Genomic DNA, 21,139 nt, shown 5'->3' with positions numbered 1-21,139 from the left:
AAACGTTATTAAACAAAGTCTCTGGCCAATAGAGCTGCGGGGTCAACGCCAGTGGCTCACAGGCCGTCCAATAAGAGAAGACTTTGGAGGTACCCGCCCAAGTTCAGCTTCCTGAGCTGAGAGGAGTTTGGCGGGAGGTCGCTGCAAGCCGGGCGTAGGCCGCAGAGGTCGCGAGTTCAGCCGTCCCGACTCCCGTGTGGCTGTCGCGATGTTTTTCTCCCAGGCCGGGGCCCGGCCGCGGATGTGGGAAGCCAGCCAGTCAGAACACAAGAAGTGGGTGGAAGTAGGTGTCCGGAGGGCTGTCTCGGACTTTTAACCTGAGCCGGGACTTTCACTTCCGTCACCCCGCCTGGCTCTCACTCAGCTTTGTTGCACAGATAGGGGCTGGACTGTCCTTCCGAAGTGTCATGGTTAATGACCGAGGCTAGGGCTGCAAGGCTTCTGGATCCCTGTCCAGTGTTCTACTTCCAATTCCTTCTTTTCTCCGCGACATAGTCTGTGCATAACAAGCTGTAATCTCCATCTCTCCTCCCGCCTTTCAAAGCCAGCCCTTTTGCCTCACCTTCCCAATTCTAGGATTGAATTTTCGGTAGAATTTATCCGAATGGTTTAAAGGAATTAACCCAGCGATTAAGTCGTTTGCACTTTTGGGGGGGTAAATTTTAGCACATTAAGATTTTCTTTTTGTCCCTGTGGGCAGCATTCGGGATCTTAGTTCCCCGACCAGGGGTAGAGCCCGTGGCCCCTGCAGTGGAAGCTCGGACTCTTAACCACTGGTTCTCCAGGGAAGTCCCAGAAGATTAAGATTTCTTGAGGATTAAAATTAGGATAATGAAATTCCATTTCCCAGCCCTACTCTTGGCTAAGTTTTAGGTTTGGGATGTCTAAACTTAATATAAGTTAGTAATAATAGAACAAACGGTTTCTGTCTTATTAACTAAAGATATTTGCTGTTTTTTAGGTATTTAAAGCATGCGATGAAGAAAACAAAGGCTATCTAAGCAGAGAGGACTTTAAAGTTGCTGTTGTAATGCTGTTTGGATACAAGCCCTCCAAGGTAGAACTTTCTTTTGTATTTGGGGACTGGGCTGACAATACAATAGTGGATGGATTCTAAATAAAGTGCAGAGGGCTAGCTTAGGATGTTTATGAAGCAAACCGCTGCCTTTTGAGCAATTTCAGAGATGTGTCCAGTGCTGAATTTTACTTTTGTCTTAAGAATCCAACTCAGGAATGAATTAGAATCCATCAAGACTAAGTCACCAGGCTGCTAATAATATTAAGTATGAGATGCTAGCGAGGTTCCAAGAGGGAAGCCTGGGAGTAGGATGTTGTAACAGAAGGAATTCACAGAGGAAGTGACATGCAGGATTTTTTTTTCTTAAATTAAAAAAAAAATTTTGCTCCATTTAAATTATGAAAATAATGCATTTACATAGCCAAAAAATTAAAATGGTCCAGAAAAGTATAAAGTTGGGTGTAAAATCCCCTCTCTCCCTACCAAAGGGTCCCACTCCTCAGGAGTTACCATTATTAACAGTTTCTCGTGTATCATCCCAAAATTTCCTGTGTGTTGACAAACACGCCTAGCATTGTATTGAAAAGTGGGTGCATAGTATACCTATTTTATTTTATCTTGCTTTTTTCACTTCACAATAGAAGAACATAAAAGCACACACACCACATTAAAAAATAGTTGCTTAGTATTCTCTTTAGCTAGTTTCCTTGTTTTGGTCATTTCAGTTGTTTCTATTATTTTTCATTCCTACAAATATTGCTGCTGTGAGCATTCTCTTATAACTATATCTCTGCTTGTGAATATATCTCTGTGGAATAAATTCCTAGAAATACAAGTGCTAGGTACATTTGAAATTTTGTTGGGCATTGCTCTCCAGGAAAGTTTGCACTAATTGAAGAGAGTTGAGCTGAACTTCAGTGAATCTCCCATTTTAGTAGGACAGGTTTCCTGTGCCTCCTGTTCTTGTGCTGCTCCTCTGGTCTGTTACATCCATTCTAGTGATGGATCCCTCTTGTTAAGCTGCTGACCTGGAATTAATCAGGGGCAAGATCTTGGCCAGGTTTAAGAAATTCAACTGCAGGCATCAAACAGAGGGAGCACTCAGGGCTCTGCCTGGAATGTCGTCCCTCCTGCTGTTGTTAGACAAAGTGGCTGGGCAACTGCTTTGGCCCAATTGTTCCTTATGAGTGGGCTCTACCTGTCTGTCAGATTGCAGGCCCTGTAAAGCCAGGGACCACGTGATGTCCCACTTTTCTGTTCTTCATTATGCTTAAATGTATTACAACTTCATTGTTAATATGTTCTGTTGATATAAATATGTCCCATGAACCACCCAGGTAGGTTCAACTGCTAGGGGTTGCTTAGTTACTGAGAGGTTGACTATGGAGCTTCAGGGCTGGCTCCCAGAAATTGCAGCTCTCCTGTTAACCTGCAGTCATTTCAGCTGGAATTCCAGAGCAGGTCAGCTAAGTGGACTCAGCTTTTGAAACATTGAATTTAACCCAGGTTCATCTGGAAAGATATCTGGTCTCATTCTACCTTTATCACCTTTGGATCTACTTACTTGATTTTAACTTTAGAACATGTAAGTGAGGAATTTAATGACAAGTACAGAGATATGGTAACATACGTACATACACACCATCAAATTTAACAGATTTTTACTTTTGGTTGAGGTTTTGGATTTTATTTTTTAATCAGAGGAAATGCTTGTTTACTGCAGATCGCTAAACAGTGAAATACTGATATAGCAAATCACCTATACACTTAACAATCATTTGTAACAATCATGAAGTTTTACTAAGTGACACTTAATATATTCCCTCTGTGAAATTTAACAGATTTTTCCTCTTATAATAGGTTGAGGTTTGGGGTTTTATTTTTATTTTTTAATTTTTTTTGGTGTACATTGAACATTTATTACAACTAATTGGTGATGTGATAAGACGTGCTCATGTGGCCTGAATATTGGTCACAGTCACAACAAAGCTTAATCCAGCCCAGCAGATACAAATGAAAGTGTAAACTGTGAAGACATGTTTACATACATAGAAGTATGTAAAAAGTGACATTGAAACAACTGTATATCCTTAAAAAATGTAGAGCCCACTAGTGCTATTTTACCTCATTTAACTTGGGATTTTATTTTTAAACATTGCTTTTCAGCAAATGAAATATTTACTGAATGCAGGTCATGACGCAGTAAGGCACTAAAATAATAAATCACTTCTGCATTCATGAAAATGTTTACAGAATGAAATTTATTGTGTTCCCATTTAATAAAAGGAGTACTTGCTAGTTGCTAGAAATATAAAGGTGAATGAACATAGACCCTACTTTGAAATAGTTCACAGCTTAGTGTAGAGAGACTTATAAAACTCTGATAAATACTAAGATACAGAAGAGATTAAGAACAGAAAGGGAGGAGGGCAAGGAGAAGGGTCTAATTCTGTAGTAACTTTAATAGGAATCTGGGCATCATTTAGAGCAGCGGAGGTAGACTCTGATACAAAGTGTCTGGGAGTGCTTTGTGGTGGTGGGAGAAGTTATGCCTTGGTCATTCATGGTTGCATGTGGTGGCCGTATCAGAGTGATGTGACAACAGGACTGAAGGGATAAGAAAATAAGAAAATTCAGAAGGAGTAGGTTTGGGGGAAAGGCAGTGAGTTCAGATTGGGGCATATTAAGTTCGAGGAGGCTACAAGCACCCCAAGTGCATTCCTTTTTTAAGTGCTGTGCTGGGTGTTGAGGTGATGGTGGTAAAGATCTGCTCTCAGATTGTGCCACCTCCCTTAGATGTAGGAATCTGAAGTTGGGTGGAGAGGTGAGGGCTAGAGATAGATTGGGGATTCCTCACGGGTGGTAGCTCAAAACATGAGACCGAGGTGGCATTGCCCGAGAGGAGTATGTGGAGTGTGAAGGGCAATGTCCTGAGGGGAGAACATGGGGTTTACCCACATTTAAACGTCGTTGGGGACTCCATGAAGAAGATGCACTGGGAACTGGTTGTCTGGGAGGGACCGGAGGAACCAGGGAAGTGCAGGGCATGGAATCCAAGGTGGAGAAGCTACATCAGATGTTGCCAAGATTCTAATTCCATGACGTTTATAAAGCTCTCTTAACAATGTGGGAAAATGCTTATGTTTTAATATTTAGTGAAGGCAGGTCCCCGAACTTAATATACAGTGTATTCTCAAATATGTTTAAACATGCATGGAGGGGGAAAAAAAAGCTGTACTAGGCCTAAATGTTAACAGTGGTTTTCACTGGATGGCTGGTTTTTTAGATGTTTTTCTTCATAATTAAAAAATACGTTTCATGTTTTCTACATCATGTTACTATTACAGTCAGGAAAAAAATTTTAAATAAACCCATAGAGCCCATTGTAACAATTGCTTGTATTTGTCTAAAACAGAAATGTTACCTTTTAGGTTATTCTGTATATGTGACAGTCAAGTTAATTTTATATGATAAACTGTTTTGGTCAATGCAATAAAGTTTTGGGGGCCATTAGAGTCTGTAGTAGATCAGCATCTGGTATCTTATTAATAGAAGAGAAAAATGACTATTATAGCTGTCCTGTGATGTTACTTGTCTGCTGGATTCAACAAAGTTGGTTTCTCATAAAATACATTCCTTCCCCGCACCCCAGGAATTAAGAACTTGTACTGTGAAAACATTTGATAAAATTGTATAGCCTAGGCTTTTTTCTTTTCTAGATAGAAGCTGATTCTGTGATGTCCTCAGCAGATCCAAACACTTCCGGTAATGTGAAAGTTAATTTTTCGTACTCTTATGTAGACATTCATGAAACTACAACTAAGAACAAATATAGAGGCTATAAAGCATTATGTTTAAGCAAATCTTTGTTTTGTTTCTGATTACCCAAAAAGAACGAGGTTTGGTTCTTTTAATTTTAGTTAATTAATGTATTCATAAGCGTATGTTTATTGCAGGAAAATTTTAAACCACTGAAAAGCATAAAGAAAAAATGTTGCTGATAATTTCAACATCCCACGGATGATCTAGGTTTTCTGACTTGAGCAGCTGAGTGAGTGGAAGTGGCACTTCCTGAAATGGGAAGACTGGGGGAGAAGATTTAGGGTTTGGGGAGTGCAAGAGTTCAATTTTGAATATGTTGAGTTTGAGAGGTTTCGGCCAATGATGTCAAGGCAATTGAGCTGTATGAGTATGGAATTCAGAGGAAAGATCTGGGCCACAGAAATAAGTTTGAGAGTCATCAGCGTTTGGATGGTTTTGAAGCCATGGGAGTGGATGAGACCCCTTGAGGGAGAGTGTAGACTGAGGCCCGTAGGAACTATAACCATTAAAAGCCAGGTAGGGGATGAAGAGATGGCAAAGGAGACTTAGGAGGGGCAGAGAGGCCAGAGGAAAATCAAGAGTATTTGATCAAAAGCCAAGAGAAGTGACTATTCCAGGGAAGAGGTATGGTCGACAGCGTCCAACGCTGTTGAAAGGTTAAGTAGCAAAAGAACTGAAGAGAATCCGTGGAGCTGGCAACCCGGGGGTGTCGGGTGGTTTTAGGAAGAGCAGTGTCAGCACGTCATGGGGGCAGAGGCCAGGCTGCAGTGGTTTGAAGATAAAGGGAAAGTGGCAAAGTGACAATGTGAGTAGAAAAGTCTTTCAGTGGGTCCAGTAGCTGTGGATCAAGAGCTGTTTGCTTTGTTTGCCTTTTTTTGGAACATGAAGACGATGTTTCTAAGCTTAGCAGAATGATCTAGTGAAGAGGGGAAAGGCAGATGAGACAGAGAGATAACTACGTATTGTTTGAGGAGGTAGGGTCCAGAGCATGCTGAATTGGCTTTTCAAAAATTACTTTTTGGGGGGATGTAATTTAAGGCTTACAGAAAGTTGCAAAATAAAAATAGTGCAGAGAATAGCTGTATATCCTTTAGCCAGATTCACTTACTGTTCATATTTCACCCCATCTACCTTCTCTTCTGCACTTTCTGCCACTTCTCCATCCTCTCGCCGAGCTGTCCATAACCACAGCACACCCATCATACGTTTATATTGATACTTGTCTTTATCTGCTTTACCGTCTATATTGCAATGTTGTCACTTGATCTGCTTTACCGTCTATATTGCAATGTTGTCACTTGATCTAATTATGTCCTTATTAACATCTTTCCTCATTTAATACAGGAATTAGTCCTTGGTATCATGTCTCTTTAGCCTCCTTTAATCTGGGATATTTCTATAAACATTTTTTTCTTTGTTTTTTTTGCCTTTTTTTAAAAGAAGATGTTGGGGGTAGGAGTTTATTAATTAATTAATTTATTTTTGCTATGTTGGGTCTTCGTTTCCATGTGAGGGCTATCTCTAGTTGTGGCAAGCGGGGGCCACTCTTCATCACAGTGCGCGGGCCTCTCACTATCGCGGCCTCTCTTGTTGCGGAGCACAGGCTCCAGACGCACAGGCTCAGTAGTTGTGGCTCACGGGCCTAGTTGCTCCGCGGCATGTGGGATCCTCCCAGATCAGGGCTTGAACCCGTGTCCCCTGCATTAGCAGGCAGATTCTCAACCACTGCACCACCAGGGAAGCCCCTTTTTTTGCCTTTTTACAACATTGATATTTTTGAGGAAATAGCCCACCCCTCATGGTTTCCTTTTTTTAGGAACAGCCCTCATCTTGTGTTTGCATGACGTTTCTCTGTAAGTAGGTTGAGGTTAAGCACCCTCAGCCAGAATCCTATGTGGGTGATATGTCCCTCTCAGTGCGCCACATCTGGGGGCACACGATGTCTGTCTGTCTCTCGTAGATACTAATTTTATCACCAGTCAAAACATTGTCGGATTTCTCCATTGTATTATTTCTCTTTATATTTTCTTCCCTTGCAACTAATCAGCAGCCTGTGGAGAGACACGTTTGACGTTGCAGATATTCTGCTTCTCATCAAAATTTCCGCCTGGATTTGGTATCCATTTATGATTCTTGTCTGATCCAGTTTTTGCCATATGATTGCAAAGTAATGATTTTTTTTTTTTTTTTTTTTTGCAGTACGCGGGCCTCTCACTGCTGTGGCCTCTCCCGTTGCAGAGCACAGGCTCCGGACGCGCAGGCTCAGCAGCCATGGCTCACGGGCCTAGCCGCTCCGCGGCATGTGGGATCTTCCCGGACCGGGGCACAAACCCGTGTCCCCTGCATCGGCAGGCGGACTCTCAACCACTGCGCCACCAGGGAAGCCCGCAAAGTAATGATTTTATAATCCCTGTGCTTCTTTCAGTTAGCCCTTGGCATTTTTACTATAAGCAAGAGACTTCCCATCTTCTTGATTGATCAATATATCTCTCCTTTATCAGTATGGACTCATGAATTTGTATGTTTTTAATGATTTATAATTCATTACTATACTTAATTATTTTAGTGCTCCACTTACCACAGATTTGGCCATTGAGTGCCTCCTTGAGCTGGCTCCTGTGTCCTTTAGACTGGCTTGACTTTTTTCTTTTTAAAAATCTTTTTATTGGGCTTCCGTGGTGGCACAGTGGTTGAGAGTCCGCCTGCTGATGCAGGGGACACGGGTTCGTGCCCCGGTCCGGGAAGATCCCACATGCCGTGGAGTGGCTGAGCCCGTGAGCCATGGCCGCTGAGCCTGCGCGTCCAGAGCCTGTGCTCCGCAACGGGAGAGGCCACAACAGTGAGAGGCCCACGTACCGCAAAAAAAAAAAAAACTTTTTATTTATAAATTTTGGATTTACAGAAGAGTTTACTAGATTATTTTTTGGATACAGGTTTGGTATCACATATTAAACATGACTTTTCGACAATGTTATTGCTAGGAGAAGTTGTTTTTGACATACTCCCTAACTTGATGGAATTTCCCCAGGCTTTAAATTTCATGTTAAAAATTTTCACGCTTTCAAAGTATTCAAATGTTGTTTCTTTGCTGTTCAATTTAGGTTGTAACTTCTTGGTGAAGCCTTCCTTACATATTTTCTCTGGGTTTCTATGTGAATATTCCAGTCTATAAAGATTTCTGTCTTCTGGCAGAAGGATTTCCCGCATTTTTTGCATTGTTAGGGTTTCTCTCCTTTAGGAGTCCCCTGAGAGTCAGTGAGTGATTCTGTCTGGATGCATGTGTTACGCTGCTCTTGCTTATGTAGTGTTTCTACATAAATACGCGTAGTTTGCCAAGAGCATTCTCACATTCCTTATTCCCGGAGATTTTCTCCCTTATGTGTGTTCTTTGGTTCTGAATTAGGGATTTGACTTCACACGGAAGGTTTTCTTTCCTTAACCAGTTCTTTGATGTACAGACAGGTGTTATTCTGGAAGAAAGGTTACCCACGTTCTTTACAGGTGTAGTGAGTTCTCTGATGGAAAGGCTGACTTCTGAAAAAACCTTCCACATTCAATATCTTGAGTTTCCCCCCATGTGTATTATCTCACATTTAGTAAGATATGACTTATACGCATGTGTTACATTCATATGGTTTCTCTATGGGTAATTTGATGTACACTGAAGGGTAAATTCTGGCAGAAGGTTTTTCCGCCTTCATTACATTCTAAAGGTTTCTGTTGAGTGTGAGTGCACTGATATAAAATGAGGACTGGTCGCTGGCAAAAGGATCTTCCAAGTATGTGGTTGTTAGTTTCCTCCCCTGCCTTTTCTTTTTTTCTGATGTTTGAGAGAGGGTTGACTTGAGGCTGGAGATATTTTGTAAATTTCATGAACATTTCCTCTCCTTCCTGAGTTCTCTAATGCTTGGATTTGGACTTCCTGCAGAAACAGTTCTCACATTTTTGCAGTCATGGAGCTTCCTTTTAATATTAGTTCTGATGTACATTAAAGCTTTAGGTTTTGAATGAGGTTCTCTACATTCCCTTCATGTGGCCTATCCCACACCTGAGTTCTCTTATGTATAATGAAGACTGCCTTATTATGGGACATCTTCTCAAATTCATAATAGTCTAAGGATTGCTTCAGAACTGGAGTTTCTGATGCTGAAAGTAGGCTTCCCTTACGAGGACTTTCCGATTTTGGTGATGTGCTCCGGGACCTGCTCCCGTATGCACATCCCTTGCATTTAATATCAGGGATATTATAGGTACTCTCATATCCACTTCCCCATCAGATTAGGATGCTTCCTGTCACAGCATCTTTTCCTAGTAATTAATTTTTAAGTATATTTCAAAAGGTTACAAAGTAAATTAGTCATCTGAGAAATTCAAGGGAAGATTGGGTTGGAGGAATGAGATCAAAGTGTAGGTGCTTTGTACCTTGCTCCAGAATTACTGTGGAAGGGGTTTCCTTAGTCTACAAGCTTCCAGGCTTTTCCCTTCCTCTTCTGGTCCTGATATCAACAGCAGATTAACTTTCTCAAAGCATCACTTTCTTCATGATTAAAGGAGTAGACTTAGCTTCAATTCATGTCCCCTTGAAAGGGGAGACTCAAGACCACAGACCTCCCAGGGAAAGAGTAAAATAGCCATCTTAGCAGGAAGTCACTGCTGAACTCTGAATGCTGCTAACATAAAATTTGTTCATTAGGACTGTTAGTAGTGAACCAAGTTCAGACCAGCTCCTTCTTTTCTCCCTTTCAGTGACATGAGTCACATTTACATGTTATTTTTCTTACAGGAAGAGAGTTTATACACAGATTATTTTACCAAATATATTATCGAAGAGAGTTTATACACAGATTATTTTACCAAATATATTATCTCTCTCCTTAATGTTTTGATCTTGAAGAACTGAAAGGTTGGCCTTGGCTTTCTGGGAGCTATTTATTCAGGTAATCAACTTCCCACAGTTCTTCTGAGTAGCTGTGACTTGGGAATTCTCCCACTAGGTGTAGCTCTTCTTACATTCAGACAAGGTTGTGCCGTATCTCCAGCATGCAACCCCAAAGGACCGTCCACACACAGCCCATTTGCTGCCCAGCTTCCTGGGGGAAGGTCCAGACTCACATCCTGGATTGAGCCTGACTGGGCAGAGCCCTGACGATGCACACATTTCATACGGTACCTAAACCTGGATGCCCAGACCCTGCTTCCCAAGGTCTCTCTAAAAGGTGGGTCGTTTCTGTAGAGGTTCCTTGTGAAAATTAAAAAGAGTGAAAAGTTAAGACAAAGCCATTAGAAGGGTAGGATGTCTCAAGGAAAGTCACACTGGGAGAATTTGAGGGTAGCCAGAATGAGTAGCAAAAAGGTGTTAATGACATTTTTAATGCCTATAACTTAACAAGCACGTGAGTATCAGCAAAAACTGTTTAGGCACCAAGAACAAGGAATTATATTAATGGGAGGAAAAAAAAAATCAAGCCGCTTGTTTAAGGAAGCAGCAGATCAGTGTTGGGATTGGTTCCAATACACACTATTGCTACCTAATTTTAGAGGGTTTTATTTCTGTTCTCTAAGGGTATAGAACATTTCATATCTCCTCTAACTATAGAAAATGAAAGAAGTTTGCAACTAGAAGAGCCTAGAAAACAGTCATATATTTCCTTTTTTAAAATGAGGAAACTGAGCTCCAGAGAGGAACAAAAACTCTTAATCCTAGCATTTGATGGTTCTTTATTGGTTTATAAGATACTTTTACATGTGTTACAGTATTTATTATTATTATAGATAATAATTATAGCTTTGATTCCTTGAGTGTTTACCATGTGCAGACTCTGTGATGAGTATTATGCATGGATTGTTAAATTTAATACAACTCTATGTTAGGATTATCCCATTTTATAAGTTAAAACAGTCCTAAAGCTTAGAGAGGTTAAGTAATCTGTGCAGGGTGGCAGACCACAGTAGTGTAATCTCCAAGCTTACCCTCTCAACCATTTGATAAACCCTTCCCTTGAGGTTAATAGTGTCATGGATCATATTGATGCAGCTGAGGCCAGTCTTCATTGTCCTGGGAACTTAATGAATGAATGAGTCGAAATCAGGAGTGGGTCAGTACACAAAACACAAATCACAAGGTTCTGTGCAGCCTCTAGAGGCTGATGTCAAATTTGGTTCCGAGCTACTGAGTGTCCAGATCAAATAGGGAATCACAACCAAGTGCAGAAGTCAGCATCCGCACCACAGAAACTCCTTTTCTAGAGAGACATAGTTTTCCCCAATGTGGGATATTTCCCCCACGATGTCTCATGGAGGAGAGACTAATAAGTGGACACTGGTGTCCACAAACTGTTCAATAAATACAACAGTGAAGTCTGTAAGGCCGTTTCTTGAACTTTCTTCAGCATAGGTCAGTGGTTTAATGCCAAATGTGTCTGGGCAGTTCTATGAAGGGCAAGACCATGTGTGATCTCAGATGGTTTGACTTCATTGTGGGATAAATCGTAGAGCATTTTATATGAATACCAACAGCTATGATTTATAAGACTTTTGCTTAATCTGCCCAATGCACATCGCCCCACTGCATTCTCACACAGCTGTCTGTGTTTTTATCCCAGATCTATATAAAATATGCTTGAGGGAAAAAACCAGAACAAAGTATATCAGAATTTTGTTTCCACTGGGTGATTAGATCATGCTTTTTTCTCCCCTTTCTTTCTGTTTTTTTATATTGTTGCCCTTTCAACACACTGAACATATTTTACTTTCATACTTGGAAAAGAAAAGCTTTCCGGGAGCTTACTTTTAACCTGCAACTTTAAACAATGGAAAAATCAAAGAGATTGATTCATTACAATGGTGATGATGGACTGTTTTGACTCAGTCATGCTATCCAGGGTCCGTTTAATTGAAAAATAATTTGTGGATGATGAGGTTAATGGCTTTTATTTATTGCTATCTTGGCTGAGTTGTTTTGAGCCAGATAGTTGACTATAAAAGTATTCTTTTCCTAAATTTAAATGTCTCTTTTCTAGTCTTTTAAGTTATATTGTAAACACATTTTTTGTATTTGTTTTGTGTATATTTTGTTGTTTGGGGCTCCTACCTAAGGAACTGAGGCCATGGCATAGCAGGTGTAGCAGGCTGTTGTTTGACTTCAGATTTCACTTGACCTCTTTGTTCATTTCTATCAGCAGGAAACACATACACATTATACTTATCTTGAAATCATAGGACCATTTTGTGGTATCGCCCACAGATATTCCCCTCTCAATTAATGTATTTAATTCCCCATTTAAAGATGATGAGTAAGTTTCCTTGGAGGGGTAAAAAAGAATTAGGAGACACTGACCTAAAGACACTTTTTAAAAATGTCATATTTTATAGGGAAGATTAAAGAAGTATCGTCACTTCCGTGATGGCCAGATGTCACACGAACACAATAGACAAGAAGACCTGTAAGAGTTTCGAAGGGAGCGGCCCTCCCTTCCTGCCCGAGGTGTGGGCCAGAGCCGGATGTGGAAGGCTGGGTGGGGTTTGCAAAAGGTGGAGAAGCAAAGAGGAGAACAGGGAGAATGAGGGAAGGCAGATGCCAGCTGCGAGCTTGTCCTCCAGCTGCTGGTGCTGCCTGTGCTCTGCTGGTGCCAGCGTGGATGCAGAACTCCGTGCGAATTTAGACTTCCCTGCACAGTCCACACCCATGCAAACGTTGCCTGTCATGTCCTGGAGACTTTGCCGAGGTGTTTGTTAATGGCCCAGAGGAGGGGCTTTATCACTCACCACTCGCCCTCCATCACAGGTCCCTCCATCACTTTCTCCTCCTCCGCACAGGGTCTCTGCATACTAGCCCTGTGGGGTTTCTCCTACAGACCCCCTACCCCCAAGCGTCTCACCCTCTTCTCTCAGATCCCTGCTCCCCGTTTTACAGCGCGCCCTCTTGCCGGTCCCCGCCCCCCTCAGATTTGCAGGCCCAACGTGCTCCTCAGCTGTCCCAAGTCCTGCCGGAAACGGACCCCCCCCCCCCCCCGCGCCGCGGAGTGCTGCTTTCTCGCGCTGCCTCGGGGAGTGCGGTGCGCGCCGCAAGCCAGCTGCCCCCCAGCGAGCATCCCTGATGGAAGCTGAGAGTTGGAGAGGGGGAGGTTTAAGGACCAGTTTACCTGGAAGGAAGAGTGAAGCTTCCAACTCCAGAAATAAGGGATCGGGGCTTTGCACTGATAACGCTGAGGAACCTTTGAAGGGTTATGAGCAGGAGATGTGCATAATAAAAAAAGATGACGATTCCTGTCCACGTTTGGTAGGAATAAGGTTTCGTTGGTTTAGATTTCTCTATTCCACTGTAACCTGTTTTTACTCTTCCTCCTTTCCCTCCCAGTGATAGAGTAAAACTTGCTTTCTTCCATTAGGGTGGATTCTTTTCTCTTCATGCCCCTGCTCTTATGCGTGTAGCTGGAAGAAGATATCAGCCCTCTGAATTTACTTACCCATCTTACTGTGACAACTCACTGCTCCGGATGCCACGAAAGCCCTTCCGTCCATACAGTCTTTTTATGCAAACACATTCTATCCTTTTTTTTTTTTTTTTGTCCTGCATGGCCTCCAGAAGTCATAATCTGAATTTTATTTCTCAAACTAGAAAAGGCTTGCATTATACCTTTTAAAAGGCCACTTAATCCTTTTAAGCCCTCATTTTTAGGCATTTTCAATCCCTGGACAAATTAATAGATGGCCCAATGACTGTGAGCCCTCTCTTTTCTACTAAATCCAGGACCAGACTTCCAGTCTAAAAAACTTGGCGTTTTTATTATTTTCTCCTTCATTCTCCCAGATTTATTGCAGTTTCTAATTCAAGCTCACTGTGATAGCCAGAAACTAGATGACTACATTTTCAAGAGGATTTCTCTCTACGCACTGACCCTGAAGCTTAGAACTGTGAGCCACAAAAAAAAGAAGAAAAAAACAACTTTCGAGGAAAAATTTATATAGTTTTATTGGACTTTTTGAATATATCCACCCCTGTGGTGAAAGATGATTACCTTCCTAAGAAATTGCTTAAAAACAAAAAAGGGGGAAAAGATAACACTTCTCTATATGATATATCTGTATCACATGTATTAAGTAGGTTGGAAAGTAAAAAATATATATATTCATTATAGAACATGAAGAGTCCATTTCGCCAAGAGTAGTTTATAAAATGGAAGGGGGTGCTTTCAGTGATACGGAAAACGCACAGACTTGCAGAGTCTGGAAGGATTCGTAAAGATCGTTGGTCCCAGTGGCCTTTGAGGCATGATCCTCAGTCCTGTGTCCTGTGGGGGGCACTTGCAGAGGCACTGCTGGAGAGGGAGTGAGGAGCCCACCTCACTGCAAACCGAATAGCTTTGCCTTCATCTCTACACACTGGGCGTTCCTGTTTTAGAAAGAAGAACCTTTCCTACAGCTAAAACAAAGTCAGAAAACTACTGGTAGAGTCCAGCTACCCGGGCAACTTCTGAACACCTTCTGCAGATTAATAATGAACACAGATAGACACATAGGTCTACGTGGTTCCTGTTGTGATCTCAACGTGTAGCTACAGCAAAGTGTGTTTAGGTAACTTTTATTACTGGAACAGTATACAGAGAAGACCCAACCTCGTATTTGGAATTAGAATGTTCTGAACATACGTTCACTCCAGGGGTGGACATAGGTAATGCATTTCTCATTGCATATGAAATGTGGTGGCAGTAGAATTATGGAAAGTCTTCGTGAAGCGGTAATTTTAGGTTTGAATATTGTGACAGCAAGTGGAGCTAGTAGTAGGAACTCTATTTCTAGGCCATTGAAACAGCAGTAAAACATATAAAACTTACATTAATGTGTTTGCATTACAGAGCTGTAGGAATAGCAAACCTTTATGCCTTGGCTTTGGAAAGTGATCATACTACTACAACATGAGAGCTCAGCTGAATGGAAACTTCTCTGTCCTTTTTAGAAAAGGGACTTGCATGGTATTGAATGCATTTGTATGTGTTGCCATCGAAGATTAAGACAGGGGGATGGGAATGGGGCAGTGAGATATGTTTATGTGGTTTAATATTGACTTTAAAAAATAAGGTATACGAGCCTGTGGGAAAATAGTGTGAATGAACTTGATTACATAAATAGAGTTATTTGTATTATTAGATGGTTTCTTCTTTTTAAGTGGTAATAAACATATAGTTGAAATCCACATATATTTTCTCCTAGGAAACACTAAAGAACATGTGCTTTTTATCCCCCAAGATATGAAATAAAGACCTGACTACTTTATAGCCCCAAATATGGATGAGTTTTCTGAATATGTGGTTTAAAATATATCATTCACCACTCATGCACTTTTTTTTCTTGTGAATCTGAATCAAACATTGAACTATGGAACTGTGCTCTTTTTCTTATCGTTTCCCAAAATCAGATGCAATTAAATGAAGAGCGAATATTATGCATTAATTTCCTTTTCCTCTGAATTTTGTTTGTTTTTTACTGTATCATAGGTATTAAGAAATTGGGGTTTCTAAAATGACGATTTTGCTGGCTATGTGAATAAATAGAGACCTACTTTTGGGCATTAATTTACAGTTATAAGCGCGTTTAAAACACATTTTAATGCTTTTTGCTGAAAACTAGAAATAACGTCTTCCTATGATTTTATTTACTTATTCAACAAACGTGTGAGGAATGCATCCTACAAGCAGGTATCTTACTAAACACTGTGGATAAATTTTGACAACAGACAGTCCTTCCCTCAGTATGTCTCAGACGTGTGGCCAAATAGTTACCATGGGACCCGATGAGAATGGAGCTGCATCACTGCACATCCTCCACTGCCATGGGGGAAACACTAATTCCATACAATGTGTATTTATTGAGCACATGCCAAGCACTCCAGTAGGTGCCAGGAGATACGCCTGCTGCTGCTTTCTTGACTTTTGCTCTTGGTTGCCTCCGAAGCATCAAACAGCTAACATCTCCAAATTGCAACTCCATCTCAGCACCACCCCTATCCTGCTTCCCCTCGTCTTTCTCATCTCTTTAAATGACTCCTCAAACCACCTAGTCCTCGAGCCAGAACCTAGGGCTTATTCTTGACATCTTCTTTCTCATGCACCACATCTAACCCTCCATCTTTTCTGCAGTATGTCTGGAACCTTCCACTGCCCTCCGTTCCCGCTGCCCGCACTCTCGTGACCACATCTCTTGCCAGTAGGATCCTAACGAGTCTCCTTTTTTATATTTTGCTTTCTCCCCAGTCCTTTTTCAAAACAATAGCCAGAGAGATCTTTCCAAAATCTAAATCAGATCATGTCACTTCTGAGTTCAAACTTTATTGACTTCCTATTGCAACTGAAATAAAAATCAAATTATTTCCCGTGGCCCACAAGGGGCTGTGCGTTCGGGCCCCTGCCCACCTCACCAACTCCGTCTTCACCGCATTCAAGCCACTGTGGCCTGTTTTCACTTCTCCCACTCCCCACCCCATGGCCTTGGCACTGCTCTCTCCATGGCCTGGAATGCTCTTCTTCCCACCTTTAGCCAGTTGGTATCTTCTCATCATTTAGGTCTTAGCCTAAATATTACCTCCTCTGTGAGATCTCTCCTTCCCCAGAGTCTGCTCTACGGGAGGATTTCTGTGATGCGTTTTATACCCTCCTGTTTTCCCCTCGTTGCGCACGCCACAGTTTGTAATTATGTGTACGTTTGTAATTGAACCTGTGTCATCACTGTCTGTGTCACTAGACCAGTGACCCTTGGCACTGGAATCGTGTGTGTTCTCTTTTCCCCTCTATTCCCAGAGCTTAATGCAGTGCCTGGCACCCGGTGGGTCCAAAAGAGTTGTAAGAGAATCGTTTAAACACATAAAGATAGATGGACTTTTTAAATTTCTGAATCTTTAACTACAAATAAGAAAAATGTGGAAAATTAAGAAAACTATTTTCTACTTTTTAAAAAACCATCAGAACTATTTCGGGAAATGTGTATAGTTCAGTATACCTCACCAAAATATTCCCTTTTGGAAAGGGTGCAAGTTCTTAAAAATTAGCACGTGGTTATTGTGTGATTTGGGGCTATTTTTAAAACAGTGATACATTTTTAAATGGAAATCCTGACATAAAAACGAACTGCTCTTTTTAGATATTTAGGGCTCAGTTCACTAGAATGTTTAAATTCTTGGCTGCACTCTTTAAACCTACTACAAAGATCACATTAGAATTCATTTTAATAGACATTGTAAGCACAGTATCCAATCTCATATGATCACGCTGGGCTCTTTTATTATGAGAATCACAGGAAGCAGAGCCTGAGGCTGCAGAACAGTCATGGGACGTAGCTAAGGCTGGGGACAGTGCCAACGCTATTGTTTATGGAATGTTCTCTCCACCTTTATCTGCGGTATGCAGTTGGTATTGACTTTTGAGAAACTACTTCTTCGCCCCGATCTCCCAGCTGGAAAAAAACCTGTCGTAATGACATCTGGCTAGGAAAAAAGGGATCAAAGACGCATAAGGAAAGAAAATTATGAGACCTTATTTTATAAGTAGTTTCGGGCCTGTCTGTTAGATCTGTCAGAGGGAAGAGTGTCATACTTTTTCGAGGTCATCATCTTTTATCTCCGGGAAGAGCTCAGTGAGCTCCGAAAGTGTCTGCCCTTTCTGCCATCGATTGCTAATGTGGAGTCTACTTAGCTTTTAAGAAAATGTCTTTTCAGCTTTAGAGATCTTTATGAATAAATACTACTCACCAAAATTAAGATAACATTTGTCTGTGGTAGTATCACTTTCCGTTTATGTTTTGTTTCCTTCTTAAAGAGGAAGACAGTAAATTGTTTTTCTCCAACTTTCAGGGATATTACTTAAGGAGTTTTTAGACATTGTAAGGAAAAAGAAGGAAGCTCAACTATATCGGAATGAAATAAGACACATCTTCACAGCTTTTGACAGGCACTGTAAGTATCTTTAAAGTGTTTTGATATAAAAAATGGCTATTAAGGAACTGTGAATGGGAACATACTCAGTAACTAAAATAATATACTTGGAAGGTTATTTTACTGTATTCATTAGCTGTTACCTTAGATGTTGGTGTACATTTCTTTTTCTCCGTCACAATCTTCAATTCCTGACATTTACGATGGGTGAAATAATACCTACAGTTATATAATTGTACAATACTTATGATTTGCCTGCAATGTAATGGGGACAACAGAAGGGCTGGCCGTGCGGGGATATAGGTGAAGAGATACTTATGGAAGTTTGGGAGACCATGAGGCCTTTTTTTCCGACTCCTCCTTTGACCCACACATAATTGGAGAAATTGTTTTCCCATGCTGGGGTGGCCCAGAGGAGTAGCTTCAGACCCCCTCCCCACAGAACACAGGGTTGAAAGACTTGTGGAGTCCAGGTTCAGTATTTTGGCTTCTGTAATGGTTTTCCTCTAAATAATAATATAGTTCTAATACCAAGCAAGAAAAAAATGTGAATTTTGAAGAATGAATTATTTTGGCAATTCACAAAGACTTGAAGCCTAATGCCATTGTTGCAGTGTCTGTCCCTTAGTCCTTTACCTGGGACTCGGAATCAGCAAATGATGGGGCTGGAAGAAACCAGCAGGAGCATCTGGGGCTGTACTAAGGGAGAGTATTACTAGATTCTCAAATTCTTCCAACAAGACAATCTCAGATTATCTTATATGTAAAATCAACTATAAATTACTGCTTTTCTCCTAGTAATAAAGTCTCACGCATATGTTATGGCTGAAATAGCAGTTCATGGGGCTGATAGAAGTGTGTGAATGTTATGTATTCTGTTTTCAAATAGATCGTGGATATTTAACTCTGGAAGATTTCAAAAAAGCATTTAAGCAGGTGGCTCCCAAGTTATCGGAAAGGACTATTCTCGAGGTATTCAGGTAAGCTGCCAAAATCTTTATGTATACCCACCCCTTGATTTACCATTTGCTTTTACAAGTTTTCAGTTTTATGGAGAACACTCATTTATGCTTATTTTTACTAGTGAACATTTTCATCTCACAGTATATTGTCATGATCCAGGAGAGAATTTTTTTTTTTTTTGCAGTACGCAGGCCTCTCACTGTTGTGGCCTCTCCCGTTGCGGAGCACAGGCTCCGGACGCGCAGGCTCAGCGGCCATGGCTCATGGGCCCAGCCGCTCCGTGGCATGTGGGATCTTCCCGGACCGGGGCACGAACCCGTGTCCCCTGCATCGGCAGGCAGACTCTCAACCACTGCGCCACCAGGGAAGCCCCAGGAGAGAATTTTATAGTTAGCTATTAGTCCATCCACACCTTGACAGTGGGCTCTAAAGTGGGTGGAGTGCTTGCATACTAGGAAGGTGCAAAAATCATTTGTTAGTAGGGGTGGAGAAGAGCAGAAAGAAAGCAGAACTTCTTGGTATATTTATGTATTGACCAAACCCCCCCCCCGCCCCGAAGCTTTATTAATATTTAACATGGATGCTGGTGTTCTCCCATGGTCTGTATTTCATCAGACACGGGTTACAAATGGTCCTTGAGTTGTCTGGAGAGTAGAGTTGGGTTGATCAGTGGTGGCCCCTCCTTCGTTTGTTTTCAAAGTTATAGACCCATGTTGCAGTTCACACACACCTGATAAAGTAGATTTAAAGATTATGTTTTCTTAATAAACTAATTCTGACAAAATGGGCAAGTGGCTTAAAAGCAGTTTCCATTAGGAAACTGCAGATTGAAAGTGGTAAGAATAGTGTAAGCACATGCTTGCAGAGAAAATTGCAGAGTTGCCTCTTCTCTGACTGTTAACATGAGTTCCTCATCAACCCTGTTACCAGGTGTGTTAATTAGGGTTTCGTACAGCAGTAAGAGCCAGAAAACCCAAAACAACAAAGCTCAAAAAAGAGAGCAATAAACACAGGAGAGTCCAGGGCTGATTTGGTGGCAACATAGTTGTGAAGGACCCAGATTCCTCCTCTCTTGTTGTTTGGCTGCCTCAGCATTTGGCTTCTCCCTCTTGCTTCAAGATGGCTCCCAAGGTTTCAGCCATCACACCTGAATTCCAACTAGGTAGGCCAAAAGGGAGCAGAAGATATGCCCCTCCTTTTAAGGCTATCCATTATTTCTTCCTACATCCCAGTGACCAAAACTTAGTTCCAGGGCCACGAATAGCTACAAGGGGGAGGTGGGTCTGGAAAACGTAGTCCCTGCTTTGGGCACTCAAATGGAGTTTCTGATACTGAGGAAGAAGGAGAGAACAGATATTGGGGGACATCTAGCAGGTGTTCCCATGTGGATAAAAGTAATTTCGTGAAATCTGACCGGAAGCCAGCCCTACTCAGTAGAAATTATCAAGCAGGTTATTTGAAATAAGGATCTGCACTCACTGTCATTAACAGTGACATATATGAAGTTCTTCTGCTGCATCATTTGCAAGCAGATTATTGAGCAAGCTATTGAAGAGCAAGGGAGTTCAAGCCAGGCGCAGACAAAGTGCCTGAGGACAGTATTACTTAGGTGATTCCAGAACATCAAGACCTTTAAAGTATAGTAGCATCTTTGTGCACACTTTGTGATGAGAAGAGTAATGAAAGTCAACGTATTTCTACCACATGGTAGTGGTTTTTCACAAAAAGAATTACTTCATTTTACTTTTACAAAAAGACACGTGTCGGTCTTCCCTGGTGGCGCAGTGGTTAAGAATACGCCTGCCAATGCAGGGGATATGGGTTCGAGCCCTGGTCCGGGAAGATCCCACATGCCGCGGAGCAGCTAAGCCCGTGCACCACAACTCCTGAGCCTGTGCTCTAGAGCCCACGAGCCACAGCTACTGAGCCTGCGCACCACAACTACTGAAACCAGCGTGCTTAGAGCCCGTGCTCCACAACAGGAAAGCCACTGCAATGAGAAGCCCCTGCACCGCAACGAAGAGTAGCCCCCGCTCGCCGCAACTAGAGAAAGCCCATGCACAGCAATAAAGACCTAATGCAGCCAAAAATAAATAAATAAAACAAAATTAAATTAAATTTAAAAAGACAAGTGTCCAAATTTGCTGACCTTTTTGTGTTAAATGGTTTCAGGAGGTGCCCCCTTGTACCACATGTGTAATTTTGAAAAATCCACTTAAATATAGCCGTTCAAGGTACAAGCCGTCTTTTAACAGTGAGTGGAAAAATAACTGCTTCTCAAAAGAAATCTACGTTATTGGGAGAGCATTTTTGAAAATAGATATTTGGAAATGTGATTCTGTTTTAAAAAATGTGTACACCTATTGAAACCTTCATACCTGCATGTTTAATAAGTTAAAAATGGAATGTTCTAA

General features: G+C 41.5%; 1 protein-coding gene across 1 annotated transcript in view; it reads left to right on the top strand.

Annotated features, from left to right (window-relative positions):
• Positions 1 to 208: 208 nt before the first annotated feature.
• Positions 209 to 21,139, top strand: part of EFCAB11 (EF-hand calcium binding domain 11) — a gene marked incomplete at both ends in the record, with an annotated part of 143,161 nt that continues 122,230 nt past the window's right edge. The window contains 5 exons of the mRNA XM_079701009.1: positions 209 to 283; positions 962 to 1,057; positions 4,738 to 4,783; positions 17,682 to 17,783; positions 18,652 to 18,742. Of these exons, the coding sequence (XP_079557135.1) occupies positions 209 to 283; positions 962 to 1,057; positions 4,738 to 4,783; positions 17,682 to 17,783; positions 18,652 to 18,742 (410 nt within the window). The remainder of the gene's footprint in view (positions 284 to 961; positions 1,058 to 4,737; positions 4,784 to 17,681; positions 17,784 to 18,651; positions 18,743 to 21,139) is intronic.

Source organism: Hyperoodon ampullatus, assembly GCF_949752795.1.
Source record: "Hyperoodon ampullatus genome assembly, chromosome: 3".
In the NCBI taxonomy this organism is placed as follows: domain Eukaryota; kingdom Metazoa; phylum Chordata; class Mammalia; order Artiodactyla; family Ziphiidae; genus Hyperoodon; species Hyperoodon ampullatus.
This window is presented reverse-complemented; position numbering and strand designations above follow the sequence as displayed.